Source organism: Phycomyces blakesleeanus (assembly GCF_001638985.1).
Source record: "Phycomyces blakesleeanus NRRL 1555(-) unplaced genomic scaffold PHYBLscaffold_1, whole genome shotgun sequence".
Classification (NCBI taxonomy): Eukaryota; Fungi; Mucoromycota; class Mucoromycetes; order Mucorales; family Phycomycetaceae; genus Phycomyces; species Phycomyces blakesleeanus.
In genome coordinates this window covers 1,080,497-1,096,123 of record NW_017265134.1, presented here as the reverse complement: position 1 = coordinate 1,096,123, position 15,627 = coordinate 1,080,497, and the positions used below count along the sequence as shown (strand labels likewise).

Below are 15,627 nucleotides of genomic sequence, written 5' to 3'. Positions count from 1 at the left end.
TTATTGTTTTTATTATTATTCTTATTTCTTCTTCTTCTATATATATCTTTTCTTTAGAAAAAAATATTGGCCAATGGCAAGACGTTTTAGGGGAAATTTGGGACGATAGAGTATGGTACTATCTAGGGGGATTGTGATGTTTTTGCTGTGAATTAAAACACTTTATTTGGACACGTTTGATGCTTTATCATATAAGAACCGTAATTTTCTTGCTGCTTTGCCCTCTTTGTCTTTTCTTCTGTTTTACAATTTTTATCAATGAAAGGTACCAAACCAGACCACTTTGTGCTGACAAAGTCAGAATCCCGCAAAGACGTTTTGTCACAAGAGAAACTCCCACCACTGTTTGATAGCCCAACGACATGGAAAAACTGGCCTGGTCGACTACACAAGCTGTTTGCTGTCATAATAGTTGTTATTCCTGTCATGTCGGTCTATGGTTTCATGACAACAGAGCTACAAACAAAAACACTGGTGTTGTCTATCATCACCTACTTTTTGACAGGGCTTGGTATAACTGCAGGTATGTAATATCCAGAAAAAAAAGCAATATATTGAGTGGCATAAACTCATATTGGTCTAGGTTACCATCGTTTATGGGCTCACAGATCGTATAGAGCCACTTTGGCCCTGAGAATCATGCTGGCTATTGGTGGAGGCGCGGCATTTCAAGGTACTATTGACTGGTGGGCCAGAGATCATAGATCCCATCACAGGTATTAAAAAAAATGACCCAAAAAAATGATTTATTTTAATAATAAAAAAGCTAGCACCATAATTCTAACGAATCTTTTATCTGGTATAGATGGACTGATACTGATAAGGACCCTTACAGTGCACAAAGAGGGTTTTTCTATTCTCATGTGGGGTGGCTGGTAATTTATCGTGGAAGAGGAAAGACAGGCTTCGCAGACATTGCGGATCTCAAGGCCGACAAGGTTGTGGCTTTCCAGCGCAGATTCTATCCATATCTTGCTATTGGATTTGGCTTCGTGCTCCCAACGCTCATTGCTGGCCTTTGGGGTGATTACAGGGTAAGATTATCTTGGAGACGCACACACATTTAGTCTGTGATAGATTACTCATATTTTACGATCTAAGGGCGGGTTCTTTTATGCATCTGTTATCCGAGTATGCTTTGTGCATCATGTCACTTTCTGTGTCAATAGTCTAGCACACTTTCTGGGAGAATGTACTTATGATGATCACCACACACCAAGAGACCATTGGATCACAGCTTTGGTAACCCTTGGAGAGGGATACCATAACTTCCACCATCAATTTCCACAAGATTACCGCAATGCAATTGTGTATTATCAATACGACCCTACCAAGTGGCTTATAAAGCTTCTTGAGTTTCTTGGGCTTGCCTATGACCTCAAGACTTTCCCGACAAATGAGATAAACAAGGGTCGTGTTCAGATGCAAGAAAAGCAGGTTGCAGACATGAAGAGAACTCTTAAATTTGGAATTCCTATTCACGACTTGCCTATCTATACATGGGATGAATATCAGAAAAAAGTCTTTAGTGAAGGCAAAAAGTGGATCTTGATAGAAGGTGTCTTATATGACTTGGAAGGGTTCTACCATCCCGGAGGGTCTGGATACATATCCAGATCATTAGGAAAGGATATGACATCGTCATTCAATGGAGGTGTGTATGACCACTCAAATGGAGCAAGAAACCTGTTGACCATGATGCGCGTGGGTGTACTATTGAACGGAATGCAAGTCATGTCAGAGTCCCAGATTGAAGACGAAGTTATTGAGCTGTCGTTGGATCCTAAGCTAAAATCACATTAAAATTATTATTAGTATTATTATTATTATTTCTTCAAGACATTATTTGCATGACAAAGTATTCTTTGTTTATTAAAAAAAACCCTTCCATGTTCTCTCTTAGTATATATTGTCTTTAAGCCGATACCTAAGCATATTTATTTTACTTAAACGGTTTGTTTACAATGCGATTTTGAAACACTGTGGTCAAGGAGTGGGGGGGTTGAGGGTGAAAAATAAAGAAAGAAAGAAAAAAGACAGGTGCTTAATACAGACCAAAAAAAATCAGACGATATTTGTGTAAGGAGTATAGGGAGGACCATATAAATATACATATTCAGTATGATCGATTGAATCAAAAGTGTTAGTCTGTTTTTTTTTCTTTCTTTCTTTCGCTTCCTTATACAAGGGGTAGAGTATCAATTAAAACTCTATACAAATTGGACTGTGGTTTAGATCCGAATATACAGTTATCTGGAAGTTATAAATTAACCTTTGAATTTATCATTGGTGATAAGACGCTTGCAAAAAGTGTAAACATCTATACGTATTATCTCGAGACGGAGAGGTTCGAATTTAAAACATAAGAAGATATCTAAATAATCAGGCCTGGTTATCATAATCAGTCATAATGTAGTCAGAATGTTCCGGCTTTATTTTTTCCAAGTCTAAAGACATTCATATTGACATCTTGGCTTTGAAAATAATAGCAGCATAGATGCTCAAACATTCAAATGCATACAATTACGCACGTAAAGTACTATTACGCATGTAAGAATTAAGGTTTAAGCTACTTTCCTTTTTACAAATCACATACTTCCAAATAAGAAACATATAGCCACTATCAATACCACAGTGCTTTTCTTGGTTTCTATAATAATCTTGTATGACTAATTTAATCCTATTCATAGCATATATCTGCAAAGACATGTTATCCTATTTTCAGCCAGTGTACGCTCGTGCTCAGAATAAAAGCACTTGTCTAGATCTTAAATAGCCCTGCCCTTCCAGAGACCCAATATCCGATTCTATAGCCCATATAGCCCATATAGCCCAGAACACACTTGACTGACCATTCGTGTGGTATATTAATGCCTTTACTCTAGACTATAGATCCAGAGCCCGGGAAGATATACCATATAGTCATACAAGCTATGTTTTATATCTGAAAGGCTTCTCATTGTAGATGTGTCTCCTGTAGGCATCTTGTTTACTTTCTATTGTCAGGAATGTAAACCAAAAAGTTAATTTGCAGAAGCCGATAAATATATATGTATATGTAGCTGTATAAATGCTTTTATTAAATAAAATATATGTACGTTGAATAAACACCGGTTTATGAAATCCGGTAGATATAGTGGCCAATGCAATATGCAGTTACTAAACATTTAATGTAATTCTTTTTAACATACACATATATATACAGATAGATACACATACACATACACATACACATACAGATAGATACACATACAATATACCCAACACGTGGAAGATATTCTATTGCTTTGACACATGCTCTAATCCTCAAGTAGAGTATCAAAAGTATAGTATTCTGTATATCATACTCCCAAACTTCCTTTTCAGTGTGTCAATAATGGAGGAAACATTGACAGTACCATAAGCGCCACTCTATGCAATTAAATGAACAAAGAGGTGTGACCTCGCGGTAGGTGTGGTTTTAAAAGTCTCTTGGTTATCCTAAACCGATCAATTAGTTACAGTTAACGATAGAGCGGTTCATACAACTTGAATTAGGGATAATCACTTCTTCCTTTGGCTCAAGAATAATAATAATAATAATAATAATAATAATAATAATAATAATGTATATATAAATATAACAAAAAAAAGAAAGAGTGGATAAGCATGATTCCGAGGGGTCTATCTTGGACCATAATAAGCAGGTGTTAGCCTCGAGGAAAGAAGAAGAAAAAAGGAAATATAGCGAATATAGACGCTTTTGTTCTCTTCGTATGAACCATTGCTCAAATATAATCTATTTCTATAATTCAAACACATTGTTTGTAGGTTTCCCTTCTTTTATATAAATATAACAATTGCCTTGTATGCCTAATATAAGTCTTGCACGTTTAAACAAGCTCACTATAATTTTGATACCTATTTAATTTATTTTCTCGTATAGAGTCTTTTTTTTTCTTGGTTGCTTTAAGAAACTACGCCTAATATTGACTTATTTTCCATTAACTTTCCCTGCATTTATTAAATACAGTGTGAATGGTACCAAATATTCTCTATTTTCAAATAAATATGCATTGCTAGTGGCCTTTTGCTTCCGAAATTATTCTATACAGCATTCGAAAAATAAAATAAAATAAAATGATCAGTCCCAGAGCTTGGATGTATTCTAAAAAAGAAACATACACACACAAATGTCTAACTGCGACAACTAGTGCCATGAGATGACTAGTCCAGGGCAGCCACCAAATCGGGTAGTAGTACCATTGGGACGTGAACACTTTACGAGCTAGACAAAATAGCTGGTCGATTTTCAAAAAAGTAAAATAAAATAAGAGAGATATAAAGGAGGGACTTACACTTAATAGCGTATTAGCTAGTCGTAGCTGTAAAGAAGAAGAAAGCAAGGCCACCTAGCATGTTATAACTCCTTATTGTAGGCAATATCCATTAGATTCCATATTCCCCTTGACAACAATAGAAATAAAGTAACTCCTAGTTTACGATACGAGCAAAGAAGCTATATTGATTTAGTGTTAATTGATGCGAAGTCAAGTATTTACAATTTATTGATTTTCTTGGGACGACATTGGATTATAAACTTTGAATGTGAAGCATTGGATGTTATATAAAGAATTCGCGGATTTAGAAAAAAAAATATATCAATAAAATTGCATGAACATAAGCATGTATCTCAGGCAAGGAATATACGCGTTCCGTAAGAAGCATTGTTGCCCTGCGTTCTATAATGATAACAATAAAAATTAAAAGAAAAAGAAGGGGAAGTACGGATATGCTACAAAGCAATATAAAAAAGCACAAGTTTATATAATACACCTAGTGAAATATTCTTATTGCCATCTTTCAACTCTAATATATTTTCTGATATTGCATTGCCAAGAAGGCTAACCATTAGAGCAAGATGCCACCCAATGATACCGATATATACAAGCGAACAGCTTCAGAGAGTATCAAACCTCCATTCGTCAAGCAAATAATACCGCCCATGTTCGACAGTCCAACAACATGGCAGAATTGGTACACACGTATTGCCTGGATCCAGGCTATCTTCCTCATCGCCACACCTCTCATTGCTCTCTATGGTATACTTACAACTGAGCTAAAGATCAAAACACTTGTATTCTACCTGTCGTATGGCAATATAAACGGCTTATGTATTACTGCGGGTAAGTTTAGATATCGATCTATTCATTACTTTATTCTAAAATAGAAAGCTTAATATATAAACAATAGGCTATCACCGTTTCTGGGCACATCGGTCGTATATGGCATCGGTTCCTCTCAAACTCTTGTATGCTATTGGAGGTGCTGGAGCAGCAGAAGGATCCGCTTACTGGTGGTCACGAGGCCATCGCGCACACCACAGGTAATTAGTAGTGATGTTTTAGGAGTAAACTTGGGAGCTATCTTGAGTGTCATAAGATATTAACAAGATGCTCGATAGATGGACAGATACCGACAAGGATCCTTATAGTGCCCAAAGAGGGTTCTTCTTCTCCCATTTTGGATGGATGCTTGTCAACCGCCCCCGCCATAGAATTGGCTATGCAGATGTCAGCGATCTAAAGGCTGATCCGATTGTGGCTTTCCAACACAAATACTATACCCAGCTTGCCTTGGTAATGGCTATTTTTGGACCAATTCTCGTGTGTGGATTAGGTTGGGGTGATTTCAGGGTAAGTTTATTTTTTAATTAATATATATGAATGATATGCGTTTAAATGAGTTTCAGAGCATAATTTATTTTAACATTAAAATTACACAACCATTAGGGAGGATTCTTTTATGCGTTTGCAGTACGTGTCACGACTATCCACCACAGTACCTTTTTTGTGAACAGTCTGGCACACTTCCTTGGAGAGGACACCTATGACAACCACCATTCGCCGCGAGACCATTGGCTCACGGCTTTCCTTACCCTAGGAGAGGGCTATCACAACTTCCACCATCAATTCCCTCAGGACTATCGCAATGCAATTCTATACACACAGTACGACCCAACCAAGTGGTTCATCAAATCCATGGAGTTTTTGGGACTCGCATATGAGCTCAAAACTTTCCCCACTAATGAAATCGAGAAGGGCAAGATACAGATGATTGAATTCAAGCTAGAAGTGGCCAAGCAAAAACTGAAATATGGTACCCCCATTGACGAATTACCGGTTTATACCTGGGAGGAATTCCAGGCTCTGGTGCATAAATATGACAGACAGTGGATCTTGATAGAGGGAATTCTGTATGACATGGAGTCTTTTGAACACCCAGGCGGAGAAAAATACATAACGACGGCATTTGGCAAGGATATGACGACTGCATTCAATGGCGGTATCTATAACCATTCGAATGGTGCAAGGAATCTACTCACCATGCTGCGCGTGGGTGTGTTGGTTAACGGTGTAGAGGTTATGGCGGAGTCCATTGAAAAAGAGGTTGAGGACTTGACGCTTTATCCTACCAAAAATATCCTTGCCTGAAGGAGCCTATACATTTTTCTTTTCTATTGTTTTCTTCTATTCTACTCTTGTTTATTTTCTCCTCACTTTCAAAGAGAATTCTTATAGTAATTCATCATACCCATACATTACACACACACTTACACTTACACTTACACACACACACATATATATATATATAAATATACATACATACACACATACACACATATACATACATACATACATACACACACACACATACATACATACATACATACATACATACATACATACATAGTAGTTATCTGTCATCATCTGTACACAGCAATACGCTTGAAAAGGAAAATATACATATAAAGTGATTGGGAAAGATAGGAGAAAAAAATCATAGAGATCGTCGGTGGGGAACATGAACACCGGAAATTTACCGGAGAAGTAATTCCAAGCATGAAATTAAACTCAAACCTACACCCGCTTATCGATTGATTTATCCGAATCCACCAAATACAGCATTTCCTTATTTCTCTGCCTAGTGTAATCTCAATTACGATTCATAGCTAGCGCTGATGATGACTTGAACTGTCGTCAATGCCAACATGAGTTTCAATACAAGAAAACGGAATTCATTTATAATCATGTCTATCCTATTTACAAGTATTTACATGCACCTTTTCTTACTTCTTTAAAACTAAAGAAAAAAGATAAATAGAAAGAAAGAAAGATAGATAGATAGATAGATAGATAGATAGCTTATCACAAATGAAAATGATAAAGGCTTTGATTTTTAATATTACTGGATATTTTCACTTCCACTTGGTGCTCACGGGGTGAGTGTCCTAGCAACTAATTTTGGAAGAGCCTCGAGCCTAAATATGGTAAGTAGTTTTTAACTTCCGCATAAAATGTCAGTGATAAAAAGCAGAGACATATTATTTGAAACAACCATATATGGTATCCACTAGTAATTACTATTCTCACTAAATAAAAAGCATTCTTTTATTTTATTTGTTTTTGTTTTTGTCTTGTTCTTTAACCTCATTTTTATTTTTATTTTTCTATAAACTCGTATATATATATTTCTACTCAAACCAATTTGTACAAATTTAAGTTATAGTTTATTGATATAAATATATATATATATATTTCATTTTATACTTTCATAGATATACCTGTCGTGCTTATAGGATTTATTGATACACCGCTAACTATATAGGATACTAAATGCCTATATTTGGATTCTATTACTATTGTCCAATGAATTGGTGGAGGATTTATTTCTTTTGGCTTATAGAACGTTCACTCCGTGAGCAAACTACTAAAACTCTGCAAGACTTCCGCATGTAGTTATCCATTGAGTCACATAATTCAAACTCGTTGCGACAGAAAATAAGATCCCAAATAAAGACACTCAACTTGTCAGACTTGACTTCATCCATTTGACAAAAACGCTGCTTGCTCTTCTCTCCAGTTCTTTAACAATGAATTCGGTTTCTCGCTCACTTATCAGAAGTAAAAAAAAAAAAAAACAAAAAACAAAAACAAAAGCCCCCTCTAGAGTCGACTACTTGCTCCACCCCCTCTACCTCCCTCCCCCTCGCGAACACATTAACTAAGCACATTCTATTTTATTTCCTTTTCTTTTTTTTTATTTTGTCTGTGTAATTTTCTATATAGGCGTGTCTCGTCAGACAGTCGTCACTCGCGGTCTTACTAGACAGACAGTCGCCATGGGAATGCAGCAGCGCTTCAATGGCACACTTGCTGATGCCCCCAAAGCCTCATTCCCAAAGCTCAACATGTTGTATCGTGCCTTGCAGTTTGGCTTGTTGGGTGGTGTTGTTTTTACCGGATACTGTGAGTAATCGAAATACTTTTTATTTTGTCAAAAAATAAAAAATAAAAATAAAATAAAATACATATAAATAAAAAAAAAAGTCAACAAAAATTCTTTGTTTGGAAGATGAAGCTGACGGAAGATGAATAGCAATGTGGGAGACCCGCCATCCCCCAACACAGGAATCCTTTGATCCTTCCAAGAAGACCATCGTCGTACTTGGTAGTGGTTGGGCCTCGACCTCCTTCCTCAAGGCGGTTAATACCGATGACTACAACGTGGTAAGTAGTTGGAATAAGCGCGAATAAATAAATACATATATATATATATGAATTTGAGGGAGGCTAGGGCGGAGGTGAAGGGGATGGGAGTTCATGTTGAATTGGGAGGGAAATTTGTAGATAAAAATTAAAAAGAAAAAAAAAGGAAAATGAAAATAAGAATGGACAAATTCAATGTGTAAAGATTAATTTCTGTTTTTAGGTTGTTGTATCTCCAAGAAACTACTTTTTGTTTACTCCTCTTCTGCCCAGCTGCACGGTTGGTACCATTGACGTCCGTTCGTTGGTTGAACCCATTCGTTTCATTACTCGCCACAAGTCCAGAGATGTAAAGGTTTATGAGGCAGAGTGTACCGATATTGATCCCGAGAAGAAGCTCTTGACAATTGTTGGTAAGTTTTGAGATAAGACGAAATGCAACAACCAGAAAATAAGAAAAAAAAGAGGCATAGAAAAACTTTGGCTGACTCATTCTTTTTCGCACAATCAGACAGCTCCGATGTCAAGGGAGAAAGTTCTGTTAGCACAATTCCTTATGATTACTTGGTAATCGGTGTCGGTGCTCAGAATCAGACATTTGGTATCAAGGGTGTAGAACAGTACGGTTGTTTCTTGAAGGAGGTCTGGGATGCCCAGAAGATCCGTACTAAGCTCATGGATTGTATCGAGACTGCCGCCTTCCCTGGACAGAGCCCCGAGGAGATTGACCGTCTTTTGCACATGGTGGTTGTAGGAGGTGGCCCTACCGGTATTGAATATGCTGCCGAACTCCACGATTTCTTGGTCGACGATCTTACCGTCTGGTATCCTGGTAAGCTCTTCTTGATTTCAAACAACAACAACAACAGCAGCAGCAACAGCAATAATAACAACAAAACTAGAATAAGATAAAATTAAATTAAATAATATATAAGTATAATATATTTAACGCGTACTTGATAGAACTTGCCGGAAAGATCAAGATTACCTTGGTTGAAGCTCTTCCCAATGTGTTGCCTGCCTTCTCCAAGCAGTTGATTGAGTACACCGAATCTACATTTAAGGAGCAGAATATCACTATCCACACCAAGACCATGGTTAAGGAGGTCCGCGAAAAGGAGATCGTGGTAAAGAAGAGCGATGGTACCGATGCTTCTATTCCCTATGGTCTTCTGGTTTGGGCTACTGGAAACACTATGCGCCCCATGGTCCGCAACTTGATGAACAAGCTTCCCGAGTCACAGACCGTGCGTCGTGGTCTTTCTGTCGACGATTGGCTGCGTCTCCAGGGCTCAGAGGATATTTTTGCCCTGGGTGATGCTACTGCTACAAAGTATGCTCCAACTGCCCAGGTAGCATCGCAGCAGGGTAAGTACCTTGCTCGTGTCTTTGCACAGCTTGCAACCACAGAAAAGCTCGAAGACGAGCTTGCTTCTGCACCTGCTGAAGAGAAGGCAAAGAAGCTCCGCAAGTATCAGAAGTCTCAGGATATTCAGCCCTTCAAATACTCCCATCAAGGATCATTGTGGTAAGTTAGAACATAAAATAAGATGTGTGCTTTGAGGATATTAAGGATATATATTTTTTTTCTTGGATGGTAGTTATGTTGGCTCTGACAAGGCTATTGCTGATGTGCCATTCGCTCAGGGTAACCTTTCTTCGGGTGGTGTTGCTACCTTTGCATTCTGGAGATCTGCATACGTTTCCAACATTTTCTCTGGTCGTAACAGATGGCTCGTCATTACTGACTGGACCAAAAAGACTCTTTTGGGTCGCGACATCTCCAGAGAATAAGCGTTCTTATATCCATCTTACATTCATCATATTTACAGCGCACTCCTTTATAGAATATTACATTAACATGAAAAGCTTGCTTTATTTTTCTACAAAAACATATATAAATAAAAAAGAAACCCCTAGAGAAACTATGATAAATGAGGATTGTGCTCTGTTATGATACATAATGCCTTTGAGTATACTGCCTATGTATAGTATTGAGCTTTAGTTTTTAAAGATTTTAAGTTTCTAACGTTCTATTATTTAAAATATCAAGCGTGTATATATTGGATGGCCACAGATGATGTGACCCTTGTACGTTTTTCTTGACCAAAAATGAACACCAACAACAACAAGACAGATCCAGATAGAAACAAGCTTTCCTTATTTGGACTGTGAGCCAATGTATCTGAAAACAATGCGAAGCAAACATCTAATAAACAAGTGGTTTCAGCTAAATAGATATCCAAAATCGGTTTCTTTTCTCTTCATTTCTCTTAACATCTCTATTTCAGTTACCATATCTCACACAAACTACCAGTCTAATAATAATAATAATAATAATACCAATAATGAAGTACGGTCTTCCCTCTGTCAACATACATGGATCTTCCTCAAACCCGGCTATGAGAAAAAAATCTGTTGTTCCACCAGCGACTTTTACAAACATCGCATCTGTCATCCAAATGAACGCTAAATTTGAAGAAGCCAGCGAAAGAGAACATAGTCTAAAGACAACCATTGATAAATTACAAAAATCATTGGATTACAAAGAGGTATATAAATGTAAAATATAAATTATTTAAATTAACCAAGATTAAATAATTATATTATTTACAAGACCGAAATAAGATCTTTAAAAGAGGCTGCCCTAGCATGGAAAAAGAAGGCCGAAGAGTACAAGAATTCATATGAAGATGCCTTGGAGAAGATTAAAGGTATTATTTAATACGGCTTTCGGATTTTTATGTTGTTGTTATTTGGGTACTCAAAAAATCCATTATAGAACAAGAACGGATATTGAAAAAGCAGCATAAAACAGAGATGGATATATTGACAAAAACACATGTTGAACAAATGGATGAAGCAATTGCGACAATTTTACAGCTCGAATCAAACATCAAGAATACAGAGTCAATAGATTCGAGTAAATAAACTTTTCAAGACATATTATAGCTAATATACCAGAGTAATAATCATTATTGGCGGTATTTAACTACTTACACTGGTAGCAGAATTCAATTTGCTTTCAATAGACTATATAACTGGCACAAATGTCAGAGATGTACATGAAAGCAATATGATATTAGAGGTAAGAAATACTATTATTTTTATTACTCTACTAGTCGCTAGTGTTAATCTATATTGACACACTCTTTTTTTTAGGAAGAAGCTATACTAGAGACGGAGCTTGTCCCTAATAGAATAGAAGGCACAGACGCACTTGTTCTTAGTTTCAATGCAAGTAAATATTACAACAATATATAAGTACAGCCTTTCCTGATAATCGTTATTCGTTTTAGGATATGATAAATGCAATTGAAGATGAGATAGAAAGGTGCAAGGCAGAAGAATCGTCTATATACTCTGACGGCTCTAGTGAATTTTATTTTCCTGATTCAGAAACAACATCCAAAAATATAGAGGTAGCCGAAAGTATTCAAAGTGTCGTATTTGAAACAGAAAGCAGTCTACCAAAAGAGGACATTATTATGAGTCCAGTCGAGGTCCAAATAGAGATGCTTCCAGAAAACATAATCGAGATTGCAGTAAATGATACATCAGATATCATTACATCCAAAGTAAAAGATACAGAACGACAGATCACTGACGCTGAATCAGCAAAAGTTGTATCAGATAGGGAAGCAAATGTTGCGTCTGCTATAACAGCAGCAAAAAATGCTATAGAATACACAGAAAAGGTCACAGCAAACATCGTACCAAAGAATGTAAAACTTAAGCAAATCGAAGAAAACACAGCAGCACAAAAACAAAAAGAAGAAACAGCCAAAAGTATTGACAGAGTACACATCCCCGCACTTACGGACAGAACTTTACCACCACTAGTGCCTTCGCTTGAATTAGCAACTGACGATTCTGACGATGCTCCTGAAGAAGTATCTCATGCACCTTTGTTTACCAAAACACGATATGATACACCTCCTCAAAAACAAACTCAGCGACCTCTTTTCCAAACTAGAGACCAGCTCTCAAAGGTCATCCCTAGTATATTTCGCCACAACAAGAAAAAGGACAAGGAGGATATCACAATACATGATAGAAATCCATCAAAATCAAAAGATTCGACAGACATGTCTCACACAAATTTTGTTCTAAGTATGATTCAAGAACAACAACGACATGCGAGTGAAGATATATCAGGGCAATCTACGCTTTCACTTTCACAAAACCAGCCCGTCTTCCACCCGATACCAATGGACTTCCGACGAATGGGGCAATCGTCAACTACAAATCCACAGCACTACAGATCATCCGAGCAAGCTTATAGACAAGAATATCCTATCAATCGCTTCCAAAGTGCACAGCCTTTATCGAACCAGTCAAAGACAAGGATGTACCCAGATATCAGTCAGACTGATTTGTTCATTTCTGGCTATGGCCCCGGTCTATCCCCTAAAAACTCATCGAACGGACTCTATCAACCCTCATTTTCAAAAGACCATTCAGCTCATCCTGACACATTGGTTCAGGAACCATTCAAGAAGGTGGCCTCAAATGATCACCTTTATTCCTCTTCCACCTTATACCATACCTCCAATTTACCGTCCTCAAAAGAGCAATGGAGAGTACATAAAGCATTGCAAAACAAATCTTCTTAAAATAGGTTAATAAGTTTCATAATTCATATCTATATCTATTCTACTCATTCAACAGAAATACACACATAAATCGCATCCAAATCTACACTACAATATGTACACACACACAATTTTTTTTCGTTTCATTTTCCTTTCTTTTTTTTAAGTGGCCGCTGATTTTTTTTTTGATTTTTTTTCTGATTTGAACGTCACAACCATTTTTTTTTTTTTTGCCTCGAAAGCAAATAAAAAATTTTCTTCACAGCTTTTTTTTGACCTCCTCTTTCCGTATAGGTGCTACCATGGTCGCTTAGTAAGTTTTCCATCCAACAAAAATAGACGTGAAGAACGAAGGCAAAGAACGAAAAGAAACATTATAAGATATCGGTATCCATACGGCGATCACCAAAAGTACATTGATTTTCATTGCCCTGATGAATGAGAATTTCTATTCATGATGGGTGGCTGAGATGCCATTTACTTTTGTGTGTTCTTGGACATTGTCAAATTGGATATCGAATTTTATTTTTTATTTCTGTATCTTAGCTTAGTGTGCTGTGATGGTTCAGGATTACTGTGCTGGCAAAACGCTATATTGTTTAATCAGAAGATTGACTCATACTAACTTTGGTGGTATTATAGCAACGTTCCTGCCGCCAACGACGTCCTCGTCCCCGAGACTCTCTTGAAGAAGAACCAGTCCAACGCCAAGGCTGCCGCTGCCCTCGTTGCCAAGAAGGCCGAGGCCAAGAAGGCTCGCATTGCCAAGAGACGTGATCTCTTCAAGCGTGCTGCTACCTACCACGCCGAGAACAAGGCTGCCGAGAGACGCGAGGTCTTCCTCCGCCGTCAGGCCAAGAAGAACGGTGACTTCTACGTTCCCGCCCAGCCCAAGCTTGTCTTCGTTGTCCGTATCCGCGGTATCAACAACATTGCCCCCAAGCCCCGCAAGGTTCTCCAGTTGCTCCGTCTTTTGCAGATCAACAACGGTGTCTTCGTCAAGTTGAACAAGGCCACCTCTGAGATGCTCCAGTTGGTCCAGCCCTACGTCGCTTACGGTTACCCCAACCAGAAGACCATCCGCGAGTTGATCTACAAGCGTGGATATGCCAAGTCCAACAAGCAGAGAATCCCCATCCACGATAACTCCGTTATCGAGAAGGGTCTCGGCAAGTTCAACATCGTCTGCGTCGAGGATCTCATCAACGAGATTGCCACCGTTGGTCCTCACTTCAAGGAGGCCTCCAACTTCTTGTGGCCCTTCAAGCTCTCCAACCCCAACAAGTTGTGGCACGCTCGCAAGTTCTTGCACTTCGTCGAGGGTGGTGATGCTGGTGACCGTGAGAACTTCATCAACAAGCTCGTCCAGTCCATGAACTAAGTTTTATAGCTAGCTAATCCATCTAGTATCTATCTGTTCGAACTTTTTTTTTTATTTCACTCACTAAAAAAACTTTAAGAACGGTGGCTTGGTTTTCGAACTTCTAAAATTTATAATATAAATATTTTTTGTTTGATGTACAGATGTTATATAATGATGCTAATATGAATAATGGATTCAAGAAGTTTAATTGTGTTTGGTTTTTAAGAGTCTATAGAATAAGAAGAGGGAATTTTTGGGATTCATTTACAAGAATATATGTGTATTGAAGAAAGGAATCTATCTGTGTTATTCATTCATTCATTCATTCATTCATTCATTGAGGTTCTTTTTTGGCAAAATGCTAAATGTATTTCACTATTTTTCTCCTTAGGTTTATGCTATTCTCTTTTACAAAATCCACAATCATAATTTCAACCATGTCTAATCTTCTCTTTTCTCCTATTTGTTTTCAGTTTTCTTTTACCTACTTCTCTTGCTTAACTTAACAACTTTTTTTTCTAAGGCAAATCAAAAACAAACCAAAAAAGACTTTTTGTCTTGTGAATGTAAAGCTTGTCAGTTGTCTGTGCTTACTTGGATTCTATCCAAATATATACAATAACAATTCTCAGAAACAAAACCAATGCTTCTTCTTTTATCGATAAGCATAAGAGGTTTAGCAAGACCATTACTTTAACAGATTGCTCCCTACAAACGAATACTTTTTTTTATAGTTTTGTTTTTAATTAACAAATATTCATCTATTCGAAAAGGGGGTTATCCTAAATATTTCTAGTAAAAAAAAAAAAAAAAAAAAACATATAAGCACACATGTTACCTTTCAAAACTTCAAATTTACAAAGCTGTCGAAATTAAGCAATATGTTAAAAACTTGGCAAACTTTTAAGGCCTCCTCTATGGAAGACTTGTTGTTATTTGCAAAAATGCTATTTGTAGTGGCTTGGACTTATTATATTTTAAGACTGGTAAAGATTAGACAACTTTTCTTCTTTACCATACACTTGGATTAGGGAGTGTAAAATCGCATATTTAACCCAGTTGCCTAAACAACAAAGGTTTACCTCAGTAACATTTCGTTGTCATACTCTCGTCTTAATATACAGATTGTTTATTATTATGA

General features: G+C 37.2%; 5 protein-coding genes across 5 annotated transcripts; all 5 read left to right on the top strand.

Annotated features, from left to right (window-relative positions):
• Positions 1–258: 258 nt before the first annotated feature.
• PHYBLDRAFT_178670 (hypothetical protein) lies at positions 259–1,903 on the top strand (the record flags this gene model as incomplete). Its single annotated transcript, XM_018438023.1, has 4 exons — positions 259–523; positions 584–716; positions 806–1,034; positions 1,102–1,903. The coding sequence occupies 4 exons, from the start codon at positions 259–261 to the stop codon at positions 1,801–1,803; spliced, it is 1,329 nt and encodes a 442-aa protein (XP_018298635.1). The 3' UTR covers positions 1,804–1,903.
• A 2,997-nt stretch (positions 1,904–4,900) lies between these two features.
• On the top strand, positions 4,901–6,473 carry PHYBLDRAFT_104436 (hypothetical protein; the record flags this gene model as incomplete). Its single annotated transcript, XM_018427843.1, has 4 exons — positions 4,901–5,165; positions 5,233–5,365; positions 5,444–5,675; positions 5,772–6,473. The coding sequence occupies 4 exons, from the start codon at positions 4,901–4,903 to the stop codon at positions 6,471–6,473; spliced, it is 1,332 nt and encodes a 443-aa protein (XP_018298634.1).
• Positions 6,474–8,278: 1,805 nt separating this feature from the next.
• Positions 8,279–10,319, top strand: NDE (NDE, mitochondrial external NADH dehydrogenase; the record flags this gene model as incomplete). The annotated part of the gene is made up of 5 exons (XM_018439941.1): positions 8,279–8,549; positions 8,752–8,941; positions 9,040–9,360; positions 9,492–10,056; positions 10,130–10,319. Coding segments are annotated over exons 1-5 (1,395 nt in total), but the record flags the coding sequence as incomplete, so codon positions are not given.
• A 557-nt stretch (positions 10,320–10,876) lies between these two features.
• On the top strand, positions 10,877–13,144 carry PHYBLDRAFT_61643 (hypothetical protein; the record flags this gene model as incomplete). The annotated part of the gene is made up of 6 exons (XM_018440835.1): positions 10,877–11,080; positions 11,146–11,242; positions 11,311–11,451; positions 11,537–11,616; positions 11,691–11,769; positions 11,850–13,144. The coding sequence occupies 6 exons, from the start codon at positions 10,877–10,879 to the stop codon at positions 13,142–13,144; spliced, it is 1,896 nt and encodes a 631-aa protein (XP_018298632.1).
• A 269-nt stretch (positions 13,145–13,413) lies between these two features.
• Positions 13,414–14,692, top strand: PHYBLDRAFT_184366 (hypothetical protein). The gene is made up of 2 exons (XM_018438921.1): positions 13,414–13,436; positions 13,766–14,692. Exons 1-2 carry the CDS (start codon positions 13,426–13,428, stop codon positions 14,502–14,504), a joined length of 750 nt encoding a protein of 249 aa, XP_018298631.1. The 5' UTR covers positions 13,414–13,425; the 3' UTR covers positions 14,505–14,692.
• The last annotated feature ends 935 nt before the right edge of the window (positions 14,693–15,627 follow it).